A 19,667-nucleotide genomic window follows, 5' to 3' on the forward strand; every position below is an offset into this window, starting at 1 on the left:
GCGGGGGAGGGCCAGGCAGCGACCAAGCGGCGGCCGCCGGCTACGCGGAGACCCGAGTTCAGGCCGCGGTCCGCAGGGGGAGGGGGCCGAGGGAACAGAGGTTTGCAAGAACAGCGAGGGGATGGAAAGGAGGAGAAAAGCGCGACCAGGGAGAACTCCACGCTTCCGTGCGCGGCGCCCCGCGCTGTGCACACGCCGCACCGGGCGCGCCTAGGTGGGCGCTTCGAAGGTGAGCTGGGAGCCGGCGGGAGCTAACCCCGTGCAGCGCAACCCGCCTCCAGGCGACAGGAGCTCAGCGCAGCCACCAGAATGGTGAGGCCGCCGGCGGTGTCTACCAACTCACCGTTTCCTCGCTTGCAAGAAGCGTTTCACGCTCCACGGCCGCGTCTCCCGGGCCTGGAGGAGTAGCGGTTCTGGCCTCTGCGGCCGCGGGCACCCAACGCGCACGGCGCCTCAGCCCCCGAGTCCGCCAGCCCCAGAGTCCCGCAGCTGCCCGCCACGGATTCCCTGCCCCGCCTGGGGTCCGCACCCCACAACTCCGAGCGCTCCTGCGCGCGGGAAGGCGCTGGAAGCGGCTTTATAGCCAGGGAGGCCAGCGGCGGCGCATCTGCATCCTGGGAGACGTCTGGACCCAGCCCAAGCCCGCAGGCTGGACGAGCGGAGACTTTTGATCTTACCGTGTGGGTGAGATCACTGTCTCCCGGTCTAAAAGAAAAGAAAGCATGCTGTGAACTTTTAAAACAAACTTGCAAAACAGTCGCAGAGAAAAAATAAAAAGGACACAGGTCAGAAAAAGAGGGAGAAAGAGACCAAAAAAGAAAAAGATAAGGGGGGAAAAAAGGAAGGAAGGAGAGGAGGAAGAAGTCTGGGGTTTGCTGCTCCGGGAGCGCTCAGGCAGCCGGTGCCGGAGCGCGGGGCGCCCGCCCTCGCCGGGACTGTCGGCCTCGGGGCTCACAAGAGGGCCAGAGCCCCAGCCGGCGAGGCCGGGTGCAGGGCCGCCTCGGGTACAGTGGGCCGGGAGGCCGCCCCCGCGCTCCAGCCGCCGCCGCCCGGCAGCGCCCGGAGCCGGCCCCGCCGCGGCCGCCCCATTCCCGGCCTGAGAGCTGGCCCAGGGAGACGCAATCGAGCCCGCAGCGCATCGATGCGCCGCCGCCCGCGCTGCTCGGGCTCCGGCTCCCGCTCCGCCGCCGCCGCCCGGGGGTCGCCCGCATGAGCTCCGGCCCACCCGCGCCCTCGCCGCCGCCCGTAAGTGAGCCCGCGTCGCCCTACTGCCCACGCCGCCCGGCCAGCTCCTCCTCCCCGCGGCCCGCCGGCCGGGCCCTCCCTGAGCCTCAGCGACCCTGATCACCAATCAATAATCAATCCCTCTAGTCCAGCAGCGCCGGCAGGCCGGGCGCGGGACACGGCGCGGCGGCCCCCTCGGCTCTCGCGGGGTGAGCCCCGGGCGGGGGATGGGCAGGGGAGCCCGATTTCCTTCTCCCGCCCCCGTCCCGCCCTAGGATCGGCCCGCGCAGTGGATGGGGGGCGCGGCCCGGCTCCCAGGGGGCGAGGGGCGGGGTGGAGAGACCCTGATCATCCCAAAGTCAGGAGAGGAAACTTGAAGGAACCCCCTCCCACATCGACCCCCGGGACGGGCCCAGGAAAGTTTGTCCGGGGAAAAAAAATTGGGGGAAGTGGCAGCGGCGGGTCCTGGGGGAGGAGCTGGGTGGCGCGGGGTCTGAGGGCTGTCGCCACCCGCCCCTCCTCCCTGGAGGGGGCCCGCCTGTGGGCTCTGGCATCCCCGGGGGGCGCCAGCCCCGGCCAGCGCTGGGGGCTCCGGAGTCCGCGGGTGGAGAGGAGTGCGGGCCGGGCGGGGCAACTGGGGGGTGGCCGGGGACGAACGCTGGGTGGGAATAGGGGTGGGGGTAACGGGCGCCCCGGGACGGGCTCGGCGGGCCTGGCGCCGCGCTCCTGCGTGTGCGCACGGGGCGGAGGCGGAGGGGCGGCACCCCTTTTGCTGGCGGGGCCGGGGTCCCAAGCGGGCCTGGGGCCGGGGGTGGGGGCGCGGCGCCCCCGCGAGCGGGCGAGTGACACGATCATCTCCTTTTCCTTTAAGCTTGCCTGTTGCCGACGCCGCCGCTCCAGCCGCGCCACGGGCAGAAGACTGGACCGCCGAGCCCCAGGCCGCGGCGGCGGCTGCGCGTCCCCCCGGATGCCGTGACCCCCAGCCTGGGGGCGGGGGCCGGGGCAGTACCGGCCCGGGCCGCTCCCGCGCTCCTCCTCCCACCCCTCTGCCCGCCCTCTCCCCCTCTCCCCGCCCCCCAGCCCCGAACCCCGCGCACCTCGTCTGGGGACGGGGCGGGGGGGGGGGGGGCAGGGCCGCCGCTCCTCCCCGCCCCCTCCTCCTCCGGCCTCTGGAGCGATTTGTCAAACTTCCCATTCCGCCGGCAGCGCGATCCTCCTCCTCCTCCTCCTCCACCTCCTCCTCCTCTGCCTCCTCCTCCCCCCCCCGCGCTCCTCCCTCCCCGAGCCTTCCTCGCCCGCCCTCCTTCTTCCCTCCGCACGTTCGGGGTTCGCGGCGGAGCGCGGCGCGGGGGGGACGCGGAGAGCCTGGGCGCAGCAGCATCCTGCGGGCGGCCGCTCTCCGGGGGGGAGGCTGAGAGCAGGCCCGCCTCGCCCCCCCGCGGGCCCGCCGCCCCTCCCTCCCTGTCCTCAGCCCGGCAGCGGCGGCGGCGGCGGCGGCGGCGGCGGCGGCGGCGGCAGCAGTGGCAGTCGCCGGAGAAGCATCATGCCGAGGAGGAAGCAGCAGGCGCCCCGGCGCGCAGCAGGTACGAGCCGCTTCCCCTTCCTTCGGCTCTCCTCCTCCTCTTCCTCCGCTCGCCCCGCGCCTCCAGCAGGCGCGACCCCGCTCCTCGCCCCGCTCCTCTGCCCGCGCTGAGTAACTCCGGGCGCAGCTCTCCTGTTTGGGTGCGTGCGCCCGCCTCGGGTACCGGGCGCCCCCCGGACGCCCCGCGGCGCTCTGCCCTCTTCCCTCTCGCACCCACTTGGGGAGCCGCTTGCTGGGCGCGCTGAGCCGCGCCAGGTCCCTGCCTCCTCGGCTCTCCGGTTCCAGAGGGGATGGGAAGCAACCCCGGTCTGGCTTTTTCTGTGGGGGGCGGGCGGGGTCACCTGAGTTCCCCGGGACACCTTCCGCGTCCTCCGGCCGACCGGCGGGAGACTGCCCGGTGTCCGCCGAGCCAGGGAGCGCGAGCGAGTGAGGGAGCCAGTCCCCTTGGCCACCTTAGTGCTAATCCGATTGATTCCTCATTTCTTGGGCCCAAACTGGGCACAGCGGTGGAAACCGGAGCGCACAGGGTCTGGGTATTGTCAGATGACTGTCAAGTCCATGTTAGATGCTCGCGTTTCCTTCTCCCCTGTTTGTGTTTCCTTGCCCCCACCCCCTCCTTGTACTGCTTCTCCCACCCTCATCTCCGCATAGCACTTAGTTCTGGGACGTGTGTGAGTACTTTTTTGTTCCTCCTTTTTTTTTTTTTTTTTTTCCTTCTTCAACCGGGAGTGTCAACTCCTGTTAAGAATGAGCCGATTTTTTTTCTTTTCTTTTCTGGAAAACGCATCACTGAAAACAAAACAAAAACCACACACATAACATTATTTTGCAATAATGTCGGTTGGGGGCATGTTGCCTGGAAGAAGGGTTTCTGGCCCGTTGCCATCCTTGATTTGATGACTGATTGATCGCCCGTCATGCTGCTGCCTTTGATCTATTCATTCCCAATAAACATCAATAAATCACTTGGAATAGTGAGGCCAAGCTCTGTGACGTCAGGAGGGCCCTGTCAGTGCAACTTTGGGATTTGGGGCGAATTGCCGAGAGGACCACATATGGACGTGATGTATTTTGATATGAGTAACACTCAGATGTGCAGAGTTCAGATGATCCCTGAAGGGGAGGGTTAAGTGGGGCTTCCTTTCTTTTCTTTCCTCTTCCTTTCTTTTACTTCTCTTTTGATGTTAGAGGAAAGGGCAGAGAGTAGGGTCAGGGCATTGGCTGGTGCCCATCTTGGATGAAGGCGTTGTACCCATCGTGCCCATAATTTCCATCACGCCAGCCGGCACTGCCAGGGGACCTCACACGTTGGCTGCCCTCTGCACTCCAGACCCCTTACACGGGGTCACAGAGAAGGAATGATAATTCTCTCTTCTCCCAGAAATGTACTTGCCTGCCAGTGTCCTCAGAAAATCTCAGAAGAAAACAGGGTTGGTTTGGGGCTTAGGATGCAGGTTTTGTTCTCTGTCCTCTGTGTTGCCCAAATTTAGAAAGTTTGAAAATTCCAGGAGTGATTGTAGGGAGCTTGCCGCCTCCCTAGTTAACCTCCTGGAGCTTGCTTCTTGCCCGTCCCACCTTCTACTTTAAATTCCAGGCTCAAGCAATGAGCTTATCTACCCAAAATAAACTCTGAAACTTTGGAGGAATCCTTCACAAAGTTGAGTAGTAGGAATGTCTTGGGCTTCTTCCAGTCTTTGAAAATTTTTTTTTTCTTTCCTTTTTGGATACACATTTTAAGGTATGTGTGTGCCTCCATCCAATGAACCATATGTGATTACATCTTTACATTTGGTTCAGAACTCTCTCTAGTTCATCTCTTCAGTTGCACCCTGCCAATCTGAGACTCGTATTTGATAGCTTCCTCCAGAAAAATATCAGAGGAGGAGGGAACCTGCTGTTGGCTTTATTTATTTATTTATTTTTAGAGCAACCTGTTCACTAACCTTTCTGCACTTTTTTTTTTTTTATTACTAAAAAAGAAAGCCAGCCAGGAAATCTCAGGTCAGTTAAGAAAAATTCATTATATAAAAAACTTGACTGCAGGACTAATAGGAGATGGAAGAATGGTTTTGCTCTATCAAAATGACCCGTCAAAACGACTTTGTTTCATATTTGATTTAATTGTCTCTCTCCTGACAGGCACATTCATCAATAGCTTAATGGTCAATCAGAAGCTGGCAGCATGAGTGCTTTCTTTCTTTCCCATACTCGGGTTTTGGATTTACTTTATCAGAATGCCTCTGCCTAATGGACATGTGGAGGAGGGGGTGGAGACTGACTGAAGAGCTGCTTATTTAAGAAGAGTGGAGAAAAAAAAAACAAAAAACAAACAAACAAAAAAAACTCCACATTTAGGCTGGTGATAAGTATGCACAGAGGTTTTTTTGGTTGGTTTGTTTGTTTGGATGGACAAGAAACTTCCCATTTTTTTTTCTCCTCTTTTTCAGTTCTCCCAGCTGCAAGTTATAAGGTTCATGCCAGCTTTTGTGGCATACTGGGAGTGATGACAAATTGATTGCTTTGTACTGATAGAGAGAGAGAGAGAGTGGGAAAAAGAAAGATGTCTGCTGATTGGTAACTGGAAATCCAGTCCCCAGCAACCTTGAGAATACTCGAGAATTTTTTTTCCCCTCCAAACTGAAAGGTCCGCTCAGCCATAAAAAAAGAAAAGTTGTTTTGCCAGCTTCATTAGTGTTCACCTAATTAGCTGTAAACCTGATGGATTCCTGACAGCTTTAATGATTGGAGATGACAAGCTCGACGCAGTGTCATCCAGCAGAATTAGGTTTGCAGCTAGTTTGATGTAATCAAGTTGATATTACACAGTCCTGGCTGCCTTTAGTTGTGCATTAACTCAATTTTCTGCTGCAGGTGACAAATGGGCTTTGGTACCTGGATAATCATGTCATAGGAATTAGGGCCCTTTTAATGGTCTGGGGTAGAATAACAACCACAAAAGGCCAAGAGCTGGGTAGGGCAAGCAGACGTGGCACACAGGTACACACAGTCTTCATATCTAGGCCAGTGTATCATTGCTTTCCCGAAGGCCGAAGGAGGCTCCAAGAATCCCTGAAAATACATATTTCTGTACTTTAGGATTTTTTGGTGTTTTGATAGAAACTATGTATGGCTTAGTGTCTTTTCTCAAAGAGAAAGAGAGGTTTCTTTACCTGCCAAAGAGAAACCTGGGCGGGAGTTTGCTTCCTTGAGACCTGTAATTTCCAGGGGCTGTGCGTTTGTGCTGGACAGATGTTGCTGCCTTTAGAAGCTCAGAGGAGTGGGGTTAGGGAAGGACAGTGTCCTTCAGGCAAAATGACCATTATCCCTTGCTTAAAGCATGACTTTCTCCTATTCAGAGTGGTTTTTGAAAAACATTTCTGAAAATGCCAGAAAAATTTTGTGTAATACTTAATAGTAGATATTTTATTTACTTATATTAATTTTCTGGAGGCAAATGTGAAATCGTAAAAGGCCATTTCTTATGCTTCCAAAAAGGAAATAAAAAAGAAACCATCGAACCACAACTTGCCAGCGAGCTGTGTTCTCTGAAAGGGGGTAATGTTCCATGGAGTTCTTAGGTGGTAAAAAACAAGGCGAGGGTAAATCTTCAAGCATCTTGATTTTTGTGAAAGTGACTTGGACCCCCTAGGGTCTGCTGGTGTCACAGAACACTGTGGATCCCCCTGGAACAGGCAGAAGGGGGTTTCATGTTGCCAGTAGACATGGGCATGCCTAAGAGGTGGCCCACCTGGTGGTGTCCGGATGACACCTTCCTAAGTCTGGTCCACACATCGGGCAGCTCCGGGGAGGAGCTTTTCCCTTCTCTCTCGGAAGCACATGGAGCATTCAGAAGGGCATTTCGGCCTTAGCTTTGGGAATTTATTTCCTCTCAGACCTGCCATGTATTTCTCCCTGGACAGGTATTCTACTCTGTAGCAAGGTGGCAGAGTGACTGGTTTTGACCGTTCCATGATTTTTCTTCCCCCATTTCCTACGAAATGAGAGCAACGATGCAAATTCTAAAAAGGAAAACCAAGAAGACGAAGGAGAAAAACAAAGGAGGTGGGAGGCAAGGCTATTCCCCTGGACATCCACGTGGGGAAGAGAACCTTCCAGAATCAGCTTCAGTGTCCCCATTATCTTGACAGCTGTCAGTTAGGGCTTCAGTGCTCTCCAGGGCCACACTTGATTGTGAGCTGTTGATGTTGTCATTTTGTTCTCAGTTTTGCCTTGAGCACGCTCATAAACAGGAGCCAGATAGTCAATAACTGATGCCTCAGCAGCGATTCCCTAAATTGCCTCACACGTCTGCCTTCTCCCCTCTTTTTGCTAAAGATTGTTTTGTCGAGTGATTAGAATGAAAGGTGACTGCTCAGGGCCGTGGGAAATGCCGTGAAACCCAGGTGAGTTGAGAGAATTAAAACCATTCCTTTACCCCCGCCCTCCACTCCTGGGATTTTTGGAAAGAGAAAGGATCTACCTTCTTGAAGGCAGAGTGCCTGGACCTCTTGTGGTGCTTTCTCTTTTACACATGTCCTGCCAGAGTCAGGCTGGGGCTAGGGCTGCGGCAGGCAGGCGGGCAGGGAGGCAGAGAGGAAAGGAGTTGGAAGTGCCCGGTCCTGGTGCACACAGCCATGTTTAATCCAAGAGTGGCAGCAGTTCACAGTTATTCCAAGTGCAGTTTGTAAGGCTTTCCTCCTGCCCCATTTTCATCCCTGCTTGTCACTGGGCAGAGGGTAAAAATAGCTTTGGTCGTGTCGTAAAAAAATTAATAAAAATGAAATAAAGTAGGGTGTGTGTGTCTACCCTTCTGTGTTAGTGTCCAGCCCAGGTAGGTAGATGGGTCTTTGAAATCAGCTGCTTTGTCACACCCCTGTAGCACCACCCTCAAAACCCATGGAGGGGAAAAGGACAGAAGGGAACAGTGGTATCCCGTATCCCAAACCCTTGCAGGTGTTCACTCTGTGTGTGTATGTGTGTGTGTCTGTGTTTTAGTTATGCTCTAAATTGTGGTTTCTCTGTCTGAAGTTACAAATGAAAGGTGAATACAATATATTGTATTTAGTAACAATGATATGGACTGGTACATCCAGACAGATAATGTGCAGTTGTAATTAGACTCAATAGACAGGCAGTCATTTTTAAATTCTTTGACACATGCATAAAATAGTCATATAATAAGATAAGATGACAATTTTATGTTAGGTTGATAAAGTGTCCCGATACATGCATTTAAATGTCTGTAAGCCTTTTTAAAAAAAAATCCAGACAGATTAATTCCAGTTTCCAGTATTTGCAGTTGGTCATTAAATTTTTAAATCCCACTAAACAATGGCTATCAATATTTTTCCCGTTTCTGGATTTTCTTTAAAAAAAAACAAAAACAAAAAAACCCTGAAGTGTAAGGACTGCAGACGTAGACTTGGTAGCTTTTCTTAATTTTTCACCATTTATAGAAATTTACGTTTAGACATGGACTTAAAAATTCAGGTCACTGTTTGTGACCAGAATAACGCTATGCATTTTTGGAAGTTAAAAAAAAAAAAAAAAAGACAGTAATAGAACATAATCTTCTTATGACCACTTGCCTGAACAACTGTCATACTCTAGGTTTAGGAATCTTTATTAGAAAGATTACATAGTGTCCTTGACCAAATATTGAATATTTTATAAGCCCCATTTAAAAAAGAAGACATTTCTAGCACATGCACTTAGTTTGATCAGCATTTAGATTCTTGGGTTTAATTACTTTCAATTCTGTAAATTATTTTAGCATTTCAACAAGAATAGTCCAAGAGATACAGTCAAGGGGGCGGGGGTGAGTAGTTCACTGAAGGTCATGTTACCTGGACATTTTAGCCATCTCCTTACCTTATTTTCTCAGATATGCAAAGGTGTGACTCTTGAAGAATAATTTAAATTTGTTTGGGCTTAATGATAAATTATTAATTCATACTGTCAGGACACGTGTTATTAATTATGACTGTGTTTTCTTCATCCAGAACAGCTGTTGGGGAAACAGGGTAGGTTCAGATTGTTGTCAGGAGGGAGAGCACAAGGAACTTACCAACTCCTTGTCTTCATGTTCCTGGTCACCTGGCTAAGGAAATAAAGGAATGTAAAGGGTAGAGTATAGGGGAGAGAGACACTGTTAGTTCTAGATCAAGATGGGCACTGGCAGATGCTAACTTATGTACATTTTTAAAAACGCAAGCCTAACTCTCAGTGCACTATGAATCCAGGTGAGATCCGAAGGCAAACCCTCCCTGCTTTATTCCAAGCCCAGTTTTGGATTGGCTGCCTTCTCCCTTCCACTAGTTTCTCTTGTTTTCCTCTGTGGTAGGCCAGAGGTCATGTTTACAAGTTTATAGCAGTAGAAGACACAATATTCAGAATATATATTTGTTCCCCAAAGTGGAACCCATCCTTAATGGAGAGCAAAGGGCTGTTTGGTAATATATGTGAAATGACTCCAATTCATTTACTTTTGATTTTCCATTCCCATCATTAAATCTAGTCCTATGTATTCAGTTTCCTCTGAGTTCTTTGAGAAATGCATGTTGCATAAAATAGGCAATTTTTAATGAACAATTTAATGTAAATGGGTTTTGAATTTAAATTAATATTAATGAAGCCTTGAGTGAATTTATTTTGCATACGTAAAGACTTGTAAGTCTTTCACCCATGTGCTTTCTCCTTTATGTAGTAACATTGGTTGGGTAGATTAACCAGCACCTTTCAAAGATTTACACTTAAAAAATTAAATTGATTTTATATGTCCACTATCACCAACGTACTATTAAGCAAAAAGCATGAGCTCAATTTTAAGAGAATACAGCTTTTTCCCTGTTAAACCTGTCAGTTTCCATTGCTCTGAAAGCTGCCGTTGGTGTGGCATTGCTGCTGGAGAAAATATACCCCAACAATAGTTACTACAATCAAGATGTTTTCTTTCTTTGGCTTACCTCTAATGCATTATGTATCCTGGAATGATGGGAAGTTCTGTAATTAATTCTGTTAGATGTAATTGCTATAATCACTTTGATGTTACACATAATAAAGGTAATATGGTAAGCACATAAAAAATATAAACACCTTATTGTAATACTCCTGCTAAAATGCCTTCTCATCAAGTCTGGTTTATAGACAAGTGTTCCTGACTATTTTTGGTCATAGGTGACAGTTTATTTGAGCTGTGTTCATTGATATTCTAAAGGAGAAGCATTTATTGGAAAAGATGGGCCTTGGTTTGGAGGGATCTCCAGGCTGGTTGCCTAGGAATCTTAATACCGGTTTTCTTAAAGATGTGGCTAATTATGAAAAGGTGACCATTGTCTTCTGAGTAGACCAGAGAGGTAAACACTTCAGAAGTAGCCGTGGAACCAGGGAAGAATGTGGCTTAGGAGTGAGTGAGGAGCTAAGAGAATGCTAGCAGAGGATTCAGATCAAAGGAGCTGTTCTGTAGGTTTTCTTATGGTGTGGGCTTGTGGGAAGTGCCGTGTGTGTGTGTGTGTGTGTGTGTGTGTGTGTGTGAGAGAGAGAGAGAGAGAGCGAGAGAGCGAGAGAGCGAGAGAGCGAGAGAGAGCATGCTAGCAGGTAAGCAGAGAAGGCCACCTTTCTATAACAGTGCAATAAGGGAAATAAAATGCAGAATATCTACTTTATTATTTTCCTACACCTTTCATGGGGGGGAGCTACAGATGGTGCCTCACTGTCGCATGCCATGCCCGGGGGTGGCTGATGTTGCCTGTTGGACTGAAACCTGAGTGGTATTTGAGACGTACTTCCATGCCATCAGGCCTCTGTTCATCTACCCTGGATCCAGACCACCACAGGACATCAGGGAAGTTTGCCTGAGACCCCAAGTGTGCAATACTTGTGGGATGTTTCTGAAACACATGTACATTATGTACATTACTCTTTGCCAATGCATCTTGCAAGAGGCTAGAATGTGGTGGGGCAGGTAACTTGTCATTTAATGTTAACTTCCTGGAGATCCTAGAGTCAAACTAGCGTGCGGATCTCCTGGACACCCATAATGAGCTGCACTTTGTCCCAAGTGTGTTACAGAGGTCTGGAGGCCTCGGGATTCAGGGTCAGCTTGGCAGTTTCCACATGCCTTTCCCCATCTATATTGTATTTTTCAGTAAGGGATTGCACACAGAACTCAAATAACAGAGGGTGCATGTGTGAGAAGGGGATGCTGCAGTCTCTTTGGAGGAAGAAAAAGGTGTGTTACAGTGGTTGAGAGATGGAAGGTGAACGCAGTGGTTGCCTGGCCTATGTCCAGAGCCTGTGAAGGCAGGTCTTGTTGCCAGCTTTAGCCGGCTGGGTGCAGACTGGCTGGGGAAAGCGGGGCCTACCTCCTGGGTCTTGGCCCTGCAGCCTCCTGCCTGCCAGGTAAGCAGGGGCTACAGGAGAGGGTCCTGGGCTCTGGGCCCTGGGCCTGGGCTGCAAACCTGCAGCCCCCAGTCCTCCCGGCAGTGACTCCCAGGCTGGTTTTGATGGTGAGGATGATAAAAGGTCTGAGAACTCCATAGGCCCCAGTAATCAGGGCCCGCACTGACATCCTTCTCAAGTTTGACAGCTTCTTCCTTTTCTCTCCTCACCGCCAAGGCTTTCTCAACTGAATTTCCCCGCCCTCCCTCTCCCCTCCTCCCTGCCCGCCGCCCACCCCTTCCCTCCCTTTCCCCTTTTCTGTGTGCGTCTCTCTTGTTTCATGTTCCTGATCAGTTTCAGATGCTGGGAATTATTTTTTTTCAGGCGGGAGGGGGAGTGTTGCTTTAGGTTTGTGGGTTGGGCAGGTGTGAGAGGAAGTCTGTGGTTTTTTTTTTTTTTTTTTTTTTTTTGTACTGTAGGCCTGTTGCTAATTAATGTTCCTCCATAAGATTCTGTCGGAGTTGAGTAATGTTTTTGATCTTTATGCCTGATAACTGCATACTTAATGAGATTTCAAAGCTGTGAGTGCAGCTCCCTACAATTATTGACAGATGCCTTTTCTTTGCCATTGGGTTCAGCTTCATAAATCCTCTCGCCATAATGAGGTTCAGCAGTGCCACCCTGGCAGTGAGCTAATGAAAGGGGGAGGGCGAGGCGGCTCATGGCTGTCTGACACATTTTTTTCCTTTAAAATTTACTATGCAGATGTCAAGCTGCGGGACGATTACTTCAAACATGCTAATTTTTATCTTGCTTTTGTGTCAGCCCTTTGCCATTAAAAAATAAATAAATAAAAGGGCTAACCTGACTCCACTTAATTTCTTTTCTTTCTTTCTTTTTTTTTAAGTCACATTTTTTAAATAACCCACGGTGTTGCGACAGCTAGGGACTTCGACACGTGCGTGGCCTTTTGCAGGTATCCAGCAACAGAACGCCTATTTTCTTTTCTTTTTTTTTTTTGCTTTTTGCCATGGGAAGGGCAGTGGGAGGATGGAGTACGATTTCCCAGGCCTCCCATCACCCTGCCCTAAGTATGCACTTGAAACGTCGGAGAATTCATTTCAGAGTTCTGAAACTAAATCCTGGTGGAGAAGAGCCTGCACCATGCCAAACAGTCGATTTCCTTTTCAGCAGAGTCATACATCACTGACCCACCCTTCCCTCCTGACAGAATGACATATGTCATTTATCATATGGGCCCCAGCCAGACTTCAGGGAGGGGAGGGAAGCCCAGGTCCATGTGAGGCTGTCTCCTCCTCCTCTTGGTACTGTACCCTGTGGCTTGCAGGAGGGAGCTCTGCTGATTTGGCGAGAGGGAAAGGGAGGAAAGAGGCTGGGCAGGGGAGAGGGGGTAGAGCCTGCTCCTGGATGGCTGGGTGTGTGGCGTGGCGGGCGTGAGATGGGCAGAGGCACGGGAGAGGTTATGTTCGTTCATATTATCTGCTAAACCACACTGTTCAGCCTTTGACGCTCTTGTGACTTCTTTTTCCCCTTTCTCGTTCCTTTTCTCTTTTCCCTGCCTTGTTTCCCCCATTAGTCAAGGGGAGAGAAAAAAAAAAAAAAAAAAACAGAAAGAAAAGGGTTGACAGGTATCATTCAAGCCACCCTGGCTTGCAAAGAGTGGTATAAATGAATCTCAGGGCTCCTGACTTCACATGATTCAAACGTGCGTTGTTGAAGATGGATGTTCCTTAAAAAAAGATTGATGGTGGATGCCGGGCTTCGGGTACCATTTATCATTTTGAATATTATTTAGACTTGCCGTGTAAACCTGTAACTTGAGAGTCGGACAAGCTGGGACAGGGTAGGGGCCTGTGTGTGTGTGTTTCTATCGATTGGCCTTGCCTTCTCATTGCAGCTGACCAGACACAGACCCTCCCATGTGCAATAGAGAAGATTCCCCCACTGAAAAAAGAAAGAAAGAAAGAAGGAAGGAAGGAGGGAGGGAGGGAGGGAGGGAGCTAGGAAGGATGGATGGAAGGAAGGAAGGAAGGAAGGAAGGAAGGAAGGAAGGAAGGAGAAAAGGTGGAGGGAGGCAGGCTTTAATTTTGAATAATTTCCAAGGACACAGAGAAAAATGAAGTATCTGTGATTTACACTAAAGCTCACAGGCAAGTTTCTCTCTCCTTCTTTCTCTTTCTTCCCCCACAGAAGCAGTCACGTACAAAACATTAAAATATAAACAGAGCTGCAGTTGCTGAAGCCAGAACCCTTGTCTGATTTTTTTAAAACTCCATGTCATGCTAAAAAAAAAAAAGAAAAGAAAAGAAAAAAGAAAAGAAAAGAAAAAAACACCGTATCTGAAAAGCTTAGCACAATATAACTATTAAAAAAATCTTTTGGTTGGCTTGGTTAGTAGTGTGAGAATGAAGTAAAACGTAAAGACTTCCACGTCTCAGGAATATTTCAGATAAAAAATAATCATTTGCGGCTCCCTGCCCGGGCTCCCAGCAGCCTCTTCCCCTTTGTGTCTGAGCTCTGTCCCCTCCGCAGGGCCCCAGCAGACCCCCACCAGTCCTGATGTGGACAGCTGTTTCCAGGCCCTGCCAGTTAATCGCTTCTGGGTTTGCACCCTTGAGCTGTGTGCACCAGGACACCCCCACCTACTGGAAGTACTCAGGGACGCAGCCTGGTTCACTGACACAGCCCCCAGCTGCCTGAGGATTCCTTGAAGCTCTGGCCTTTCCACCTATTCTGCTGCAAGAGGCCTTGCAGCCTGCTTCCCTGGTGGAAAAAGGAAAACAGAAACTCTCCAGGCCTTCCTGCTGGGTCTCCACCGCTGGAAGAGCCCCGATAGTGCAAATTTAATTGGCAGGGATTCTATTAAATATGTGACTTTATTTGGGGTTGCTAATGAAATCAAAGGCTTGTTGTATGACTTACAGTGTGGACATTCATTTTTAAGAATGATGGGATAGAAAGTTAGACCAGAAGAGTTTTTCTACCTGAAGAATTGAGAATCTAGAATTTGTGGAAGGGCTGAATGTGCCTATCTTGCTGCTTCTGGGACAAACTTTTCCCTGACATGTAAAACGCCTGCAACTGCCATGAACAGGAAAGACATGGAAATGGTACTGATTCACTCATCAACTCCAGGCAACGTGTGTGTGTGTGTGTGTGTGTGTGTGTGTGTGTGTGTTTATTTTGAAATAACTTTATTCGCAGCTTAACACTTTGCACTGCACACAGCATGACTTAGAATTCACTTTTGGTGTTGTCCAGCTGCTGCCAAATATTGGGTAGAATCAGATTTGTATTCTTTGTTGGTGCCTGGAATCATTGCCAAAGTACAAAGGTGATGTTGTTCCTTGCTGAGACTTCGTGGAAGAAGGCAAAACTTTGATCATCTGCCCTTGCACTTGGGCAGTGTTGGAGGTAATTGGAGTACAAGTGCCAATTTGCGGGAACAATTGTAAACACCTTTGATACAAATGCCATCATCCCATTTTTACTGATTAGAAAAACTTTGCTATTAATAGGTGCGAAGCCCATTTCAGGTATAATTGGTAAGGAACTGAGTGCACTCATGGGAAGAAACCTTGTTTTGTTTTTTGTTCGCTTTTCTTCTTATCCCCTTTTCTCAGTTTTATGGCTGGAGACATGATTTATTGCAGCCATCCATCTTGGGGGCTCATCCATCACACCCGGGTTGCTAGGAGATTGTGGCAGCAGCTGTTTGCTCTGAATCAGACAGAAAAGTTGTCAATCATCAAAGGCAGGTGAATAGCATTAGAAACACGCTATTGTCAGACGGAATAATTAATCAAAGAGAGAAAAGATAATTAAAAAGATATGACCCTTGCAAGTACTTGCTCTGGGTTGCCTGTAAAAAAAAAAAAAAAAAAAAAAAAAAAAAAAAAAAAAAGAAAAGAAAAAAAGAAAAAAGAAAGGAAGAAAGAAAGAAAAACTGCCTGGTCTTTTCTAGACACTTAAGCAGCTGAGGGCTGATAAAATATGCACTCTGCAGTGCATAGTTTTTAATTAATTGAAAAAGGTTCAACATTCAAAGACGATGCTGGAGAGAAGTCCGATTATGAACAGAAGTAATATTTATTGTTTGCTTGAAGGGCTTGACACAGAGTTCTAACTTTTTGTTAAAAATCTCTGGCTTCCCTGGCTGGCGAGGAGGCACAGGCTGGGGTCTTCAGGTATCGGCTGGCGCCCCATGTCTGTTCTCCACTTCCCGGCCCGCAGTCTTGGCTCTTCCAGAGAGTCTCAGACCCCGAAGAACTGGAGTGGGACCCTGCCGACCAGGATCCGATGCCCTTCTACAGTTCTGGTGGGTCTGAAACTTCATTCCTTAGATAACCAGATTTTTTAAAAGATGAAGATGGGAAGCTTGAAAGACATTCCATGAGGTGTACCATCAAGATGCCCAGAGTAAGCTATGCATCTCCTCTGGCCTCTCGCCTAACTGGAACACGCTCTAGGTCCTCAGGACCTAGAGAATCCGTCCATCCTACTTCAAATCCATCTCTGTGTGGTCCCACAAAGTGTACTGCAGAGTCCCAGCCAGAGAGCGATAACCTGGCATCACATTCTGAAAAGGCCCCCTGTCATGGTTTAAACACCATTCTGGGTGCCCCTTTCAGCCTCAAAAAAAAAAAAAAAAAAAAAAAAAGTCATAGTTTAGGAAGTTCGTTCTTGCTTTTTCTGAAGCTAAAATATTCTGGAGGAATTGGAAAATGTATTAAAAACTAGATAGAAAGTGGCATATCTGGAGTTGCTTTTCAGTGAAATATGCTGCAAACCCTGAAACAGATCTACTCTTTTATTTTTGGATACTATGCTTGATTTTCACACCATTCTCTTCCCAAAGAATAGCAGGACTTCTAAAATTAGCAGGAGGAAAAAAGGCTTGAATATTAGAATTCATGAAAAGGAAGAAAGCAACACGTTTTTGAGCTGGGACACTGTTTTCAGGGCACGCCAGATCAGTGCACTAGGGACTCTGTCCCTGACTCCCTGCATGTCACAGCACCGGGGATTCTTTGCCAAGAGTCCCAGAGGAATCTCCGGTGGCCGCACCTCATGGTGTGACATCCACCTTCTGTAATGAATGCACTTGGAGCCCATGGGGGTGACACAGCTCTGGCCTGAGAAATAGAGAAAGAGAGACCCAGATAAGCAAAAGCACCTGCCAAGCCTGCTGGCACCCTTACAGAGGGTCTCACCTGTTCAGGAGGCTGGGGGAACTGTTCCTTATCAGAACTTGGCCTTTAGGGAAATGAGTGGCTTCGACTTCAGGGGACGATTTGGGTTCTTGAGCCGGAATCTCCTTGGTGGCCTTCTAAGCTCACAAGTCAGACTGGGAGACAACCAGTCTCTTGAGTTTTCTGATCACATAGCAGTTGTCCTTAAGATCAGTATTTTCCAGGGCAGTCAATACCTGTTCTAGACCAACAGTGGGGTGTGCTGCAGAAATGCCAGAGATTCCAATAGATGCCTGACCAGGGCTTGAGAGCTTCAGGTGGATGGCAGTGTCTGGGCAGGGGAGGAGGCCCTCCTGTCTTCCGTGAGACCTGGCCATTTGGAAGTGGGCAGTAGGGGTAACTCCTCTGGTCCTCGAGAGAAATTCTTGTAGTTGCCATCTCTCCTTTCCAAATAATTGCTGAGAAAGCGCTTTGCTTAATGTCAGCCAACGCAGTTCCAAAATGTGGCGGTTCGTCGGGGAAGGGCAAAGGAAGACAGATCCTGTGAATCATTTATGGTAGATTTGTGAATTCACATATAAAAAATGTCAACCTTTAATGCTAGTGAAATTAGAGTGAGATTTGCTCCCTCTTAAAAAAAGGAAAACAAGCAATGGGTGAAGAAAAGGGAAAATCTTTAAGTTTTGAGAAGTTCACGCAGGTCATTTTTCCTGGAGCCCTGGTCGGGATCTCGTGTTTCTTGCTCCCCCAGGTAACCCCTGGCAGCTGTTTGAGTGACTCACTGAACACATGACAGAGAGAGGGCAGGAAGAAGGGGTGATTGCTTATTCTTTAGAGGAGGTTCAGGTTCTGCGGGTGTGCATTTTGGCCAGGATTTCAGCATCTGTGTCCCTGGGTTATGGATTCTCTGACATGGGAGGCAGGAATAAACACAGATCTCTTATGTCTCAAGGGGGCATGGCAGGATAGAACCACCACGTTCAAAGCCATATATTTACGGCGAGAAAACCTAAAACTCCACTGACCCCCACATCAACTTGATATTTGAGTGTTCTATCTAAGTGATGTGTATTTGCCTCTTGGAGTTCCGTGAGACAAGGTTACCTGGAAGTCATTTTGGTTTTTCGTAACTCAGCTGCCATAGACTCAAAGCAGGCTGGGCCCCCACCCTGCTGGCTTTGCCTGAAGCCTTAGGATGAGAGGGAAAGGCAGCAGAAATTAACCAGTGTGATTCCCTGTAGGTAGAGACATTCTAAAACACTTAAAAGACCTCAGTCAGCATAAGACGCAATTGTTATTACTCATCTGCCTAACAAAAAACATTTGAAAGGGGGCAGAGATTCATATTTGCCAGAGGAGAAGATGGGTTATCAGTGGTTTTCACGTGGTGAAATGTTCCCATTCCATTTCTTGCCTTTGTTTCTGCTCTAGGCTTGCAGTAAAATGGCTCTTTCGTATATATTAGTTAGCAAGTACTACGGCTGTGTAATAGATGAGACTGCGGTGGTGGTCTTTTCTCTTGCTTTTCTGTATAAAATCGTAAGGCAGAATGGACCCTCCCCTACGTGACGGAGGTTCCTACTGAGATGGTTAGGTGAATAAGTAATAGAACAAACATGTAGTCAGCTGGGCAAAGGAAAATAAATAAAATAATAGCATGTTCTTGGTTCTTAGAGCCGTGCAACATGAGCCTGTTCAAATTGGGTCCTGGAACTCCACACTTTCTGATGTAGTGTGGGTGGGGAGGGAGCAAGGTATTATTTGGAAACACATGGACACGCCCCTTGTGAAAGAAGTGAAGTATTTAACATTTCTGCGAGGAAAACATCTTTCATTACTTGACACGTTCTGTGGTAATGATTTTTCAGTTCAGCAAACAAGTACTTATTAGCGTGCGTGCGGGAACCTGGCTGAGGTGAACGGCAGGGCCATTTTTAACGGGAACGCGCTGGCCAAGTTTCATGGGGGCCTGACTGGTCCAGGTGGTCCCGGGGTGATGGCTCACTTGGCCTGGAAAGGCAGCTCTGGGACAAGCATCCTGCTCTAAAGCCCCCCGGGCCCCATCACTGGGGCCCGAGAGCTCAGGTTGGAGTGACATCAGCATGTTTGTTTTTTTGTTGCAAGCAGAACCTTCCATGGGGCTTCTCTGGTGGTTTATAAAGTGAATCTGCCTGGAGAGATAACACACTCTGCATGCCAGGGGTTGGCTGAGGATTTGCTGGTTCAGTGGACTGTTTGGGTTCAAGATGATATGCGGGTGAGAAGGGCCGATCCAGGTCCCCTTGCTGGGATGGGTCTGGTTTTTGTAAATTGACTTGTTACAGGAGAGAGAGTGTAGGCACACCAGCTGAGTGGGTGCGTTTCTGCAGGGGGAATGGAGCTGGTTTTCACCTAAAGAGGGGCTCGCATGTCCTTGATCACAGCCTCCTGAGTTGGAGTAGTGTCAGGGAGGGCAGCTGCATTGCTCTTGGCCCTCCCTTGGTGGGAGTGGAAGAGGACAAATGCCCTGTTAATGTAGATCTCTCCGAGGCCTCAACTCCCAGATACTTTGAGTGTGGTCTTCACCCCTGGATTTATTGATTGATTGATTGTGAGACAGGATCTCCCTTGTCACCCAGGCTGGAGTGCAGTGGCACAATCATGGCTCGCTGAAGCCCTGACCTCCTTGGGATCAGACAGTCCTCCCACCTCAGCCTCCTGAGTAGCTGGGACCACAGGCACACTTCATCATACCGGAGTAGTTTTTGTATGTTTTGTAGGGATGAGGTTTTGCCATGTTGCCTAGGCTGGTCTTGAATTTCTGGGCTCAAGCAGTCTACCCACCTCAGCCTCCCAAAGTGCTGTGATTACAGGTGTGAGCCATGTGCCTGGCCTACCCTTGTTTTGTTTTTGTTTTTTGCATTTATTCCTATGAGATAGTAAGTGCACTAGCCACTGTAATTGCAAGCCTGACCCAGCATGGCTTTTTCTCTGCTTTGCATTGCATTCATATCATGGTGTTCATAAAATTAGAAATAGCAAGTTGTGCAGCTTTTTGAAGAACCCCAGTAATCACAGTCACCTAAACTGGAGTCCCCACCAAACTGAGACTAAGTGTAGGGATGGGTGATGGCCCTGCGCAAACTTCATGACACATCTCAGTTCCCCAATACAGCTGATAATTTTTGTGGATTTGTGCCCCAATCACATCTGACGAGGGGTCATCAGTCGTCATGGCTCCAAAAAATGTGATCTCAGTTTCCATCCTATGACATTATATTCAGTAAATG

General features: G+C 49.1%; 1 protein-coding gene across 1 annotated transcript in view; it reads left to right on the plus strand.

The window, feature by feature from the left end:
* Nucleotides 1-2,417: 2,417 nt before the first annotated feature.
* The window catches only part of TSHZ3 (teashirt zinc finger homeobox 3), a 75,440-nt gene continuing 58,190 nt past the window's right edge, over nucleotides 2,418-19,667 (plus strand). Inside the window, exon 1 of the mRNA XM_010355781.2 lies at nucleotides 2,418-2,807. Within this exon, the coding sequence (XP_010354083.1) occupies nucleotides 2,768-2,807 (40 nt within the window). The 5' untranslated portion in view covers nucleotides 2,418-2,767. The remainder of the gene's footprint in view (nucleotides 2,808-19,667) is intronic.

The sequence above is a fragment of the Rhinopithecus roxellana genome, chromosome 12 (assembly GCF_007565055.1).
Source record: "Rhinopithecus roxellana isolate Shanxi Qingling chromosome 12, ASM756505v1, whole genome shotgun sequence".
NCBI lineage: Eukaryota > Metazoa > Chordata > Mammalia > Primates > Cercopithecidae > Rhinopithecus > Rhinopithecus roxellana.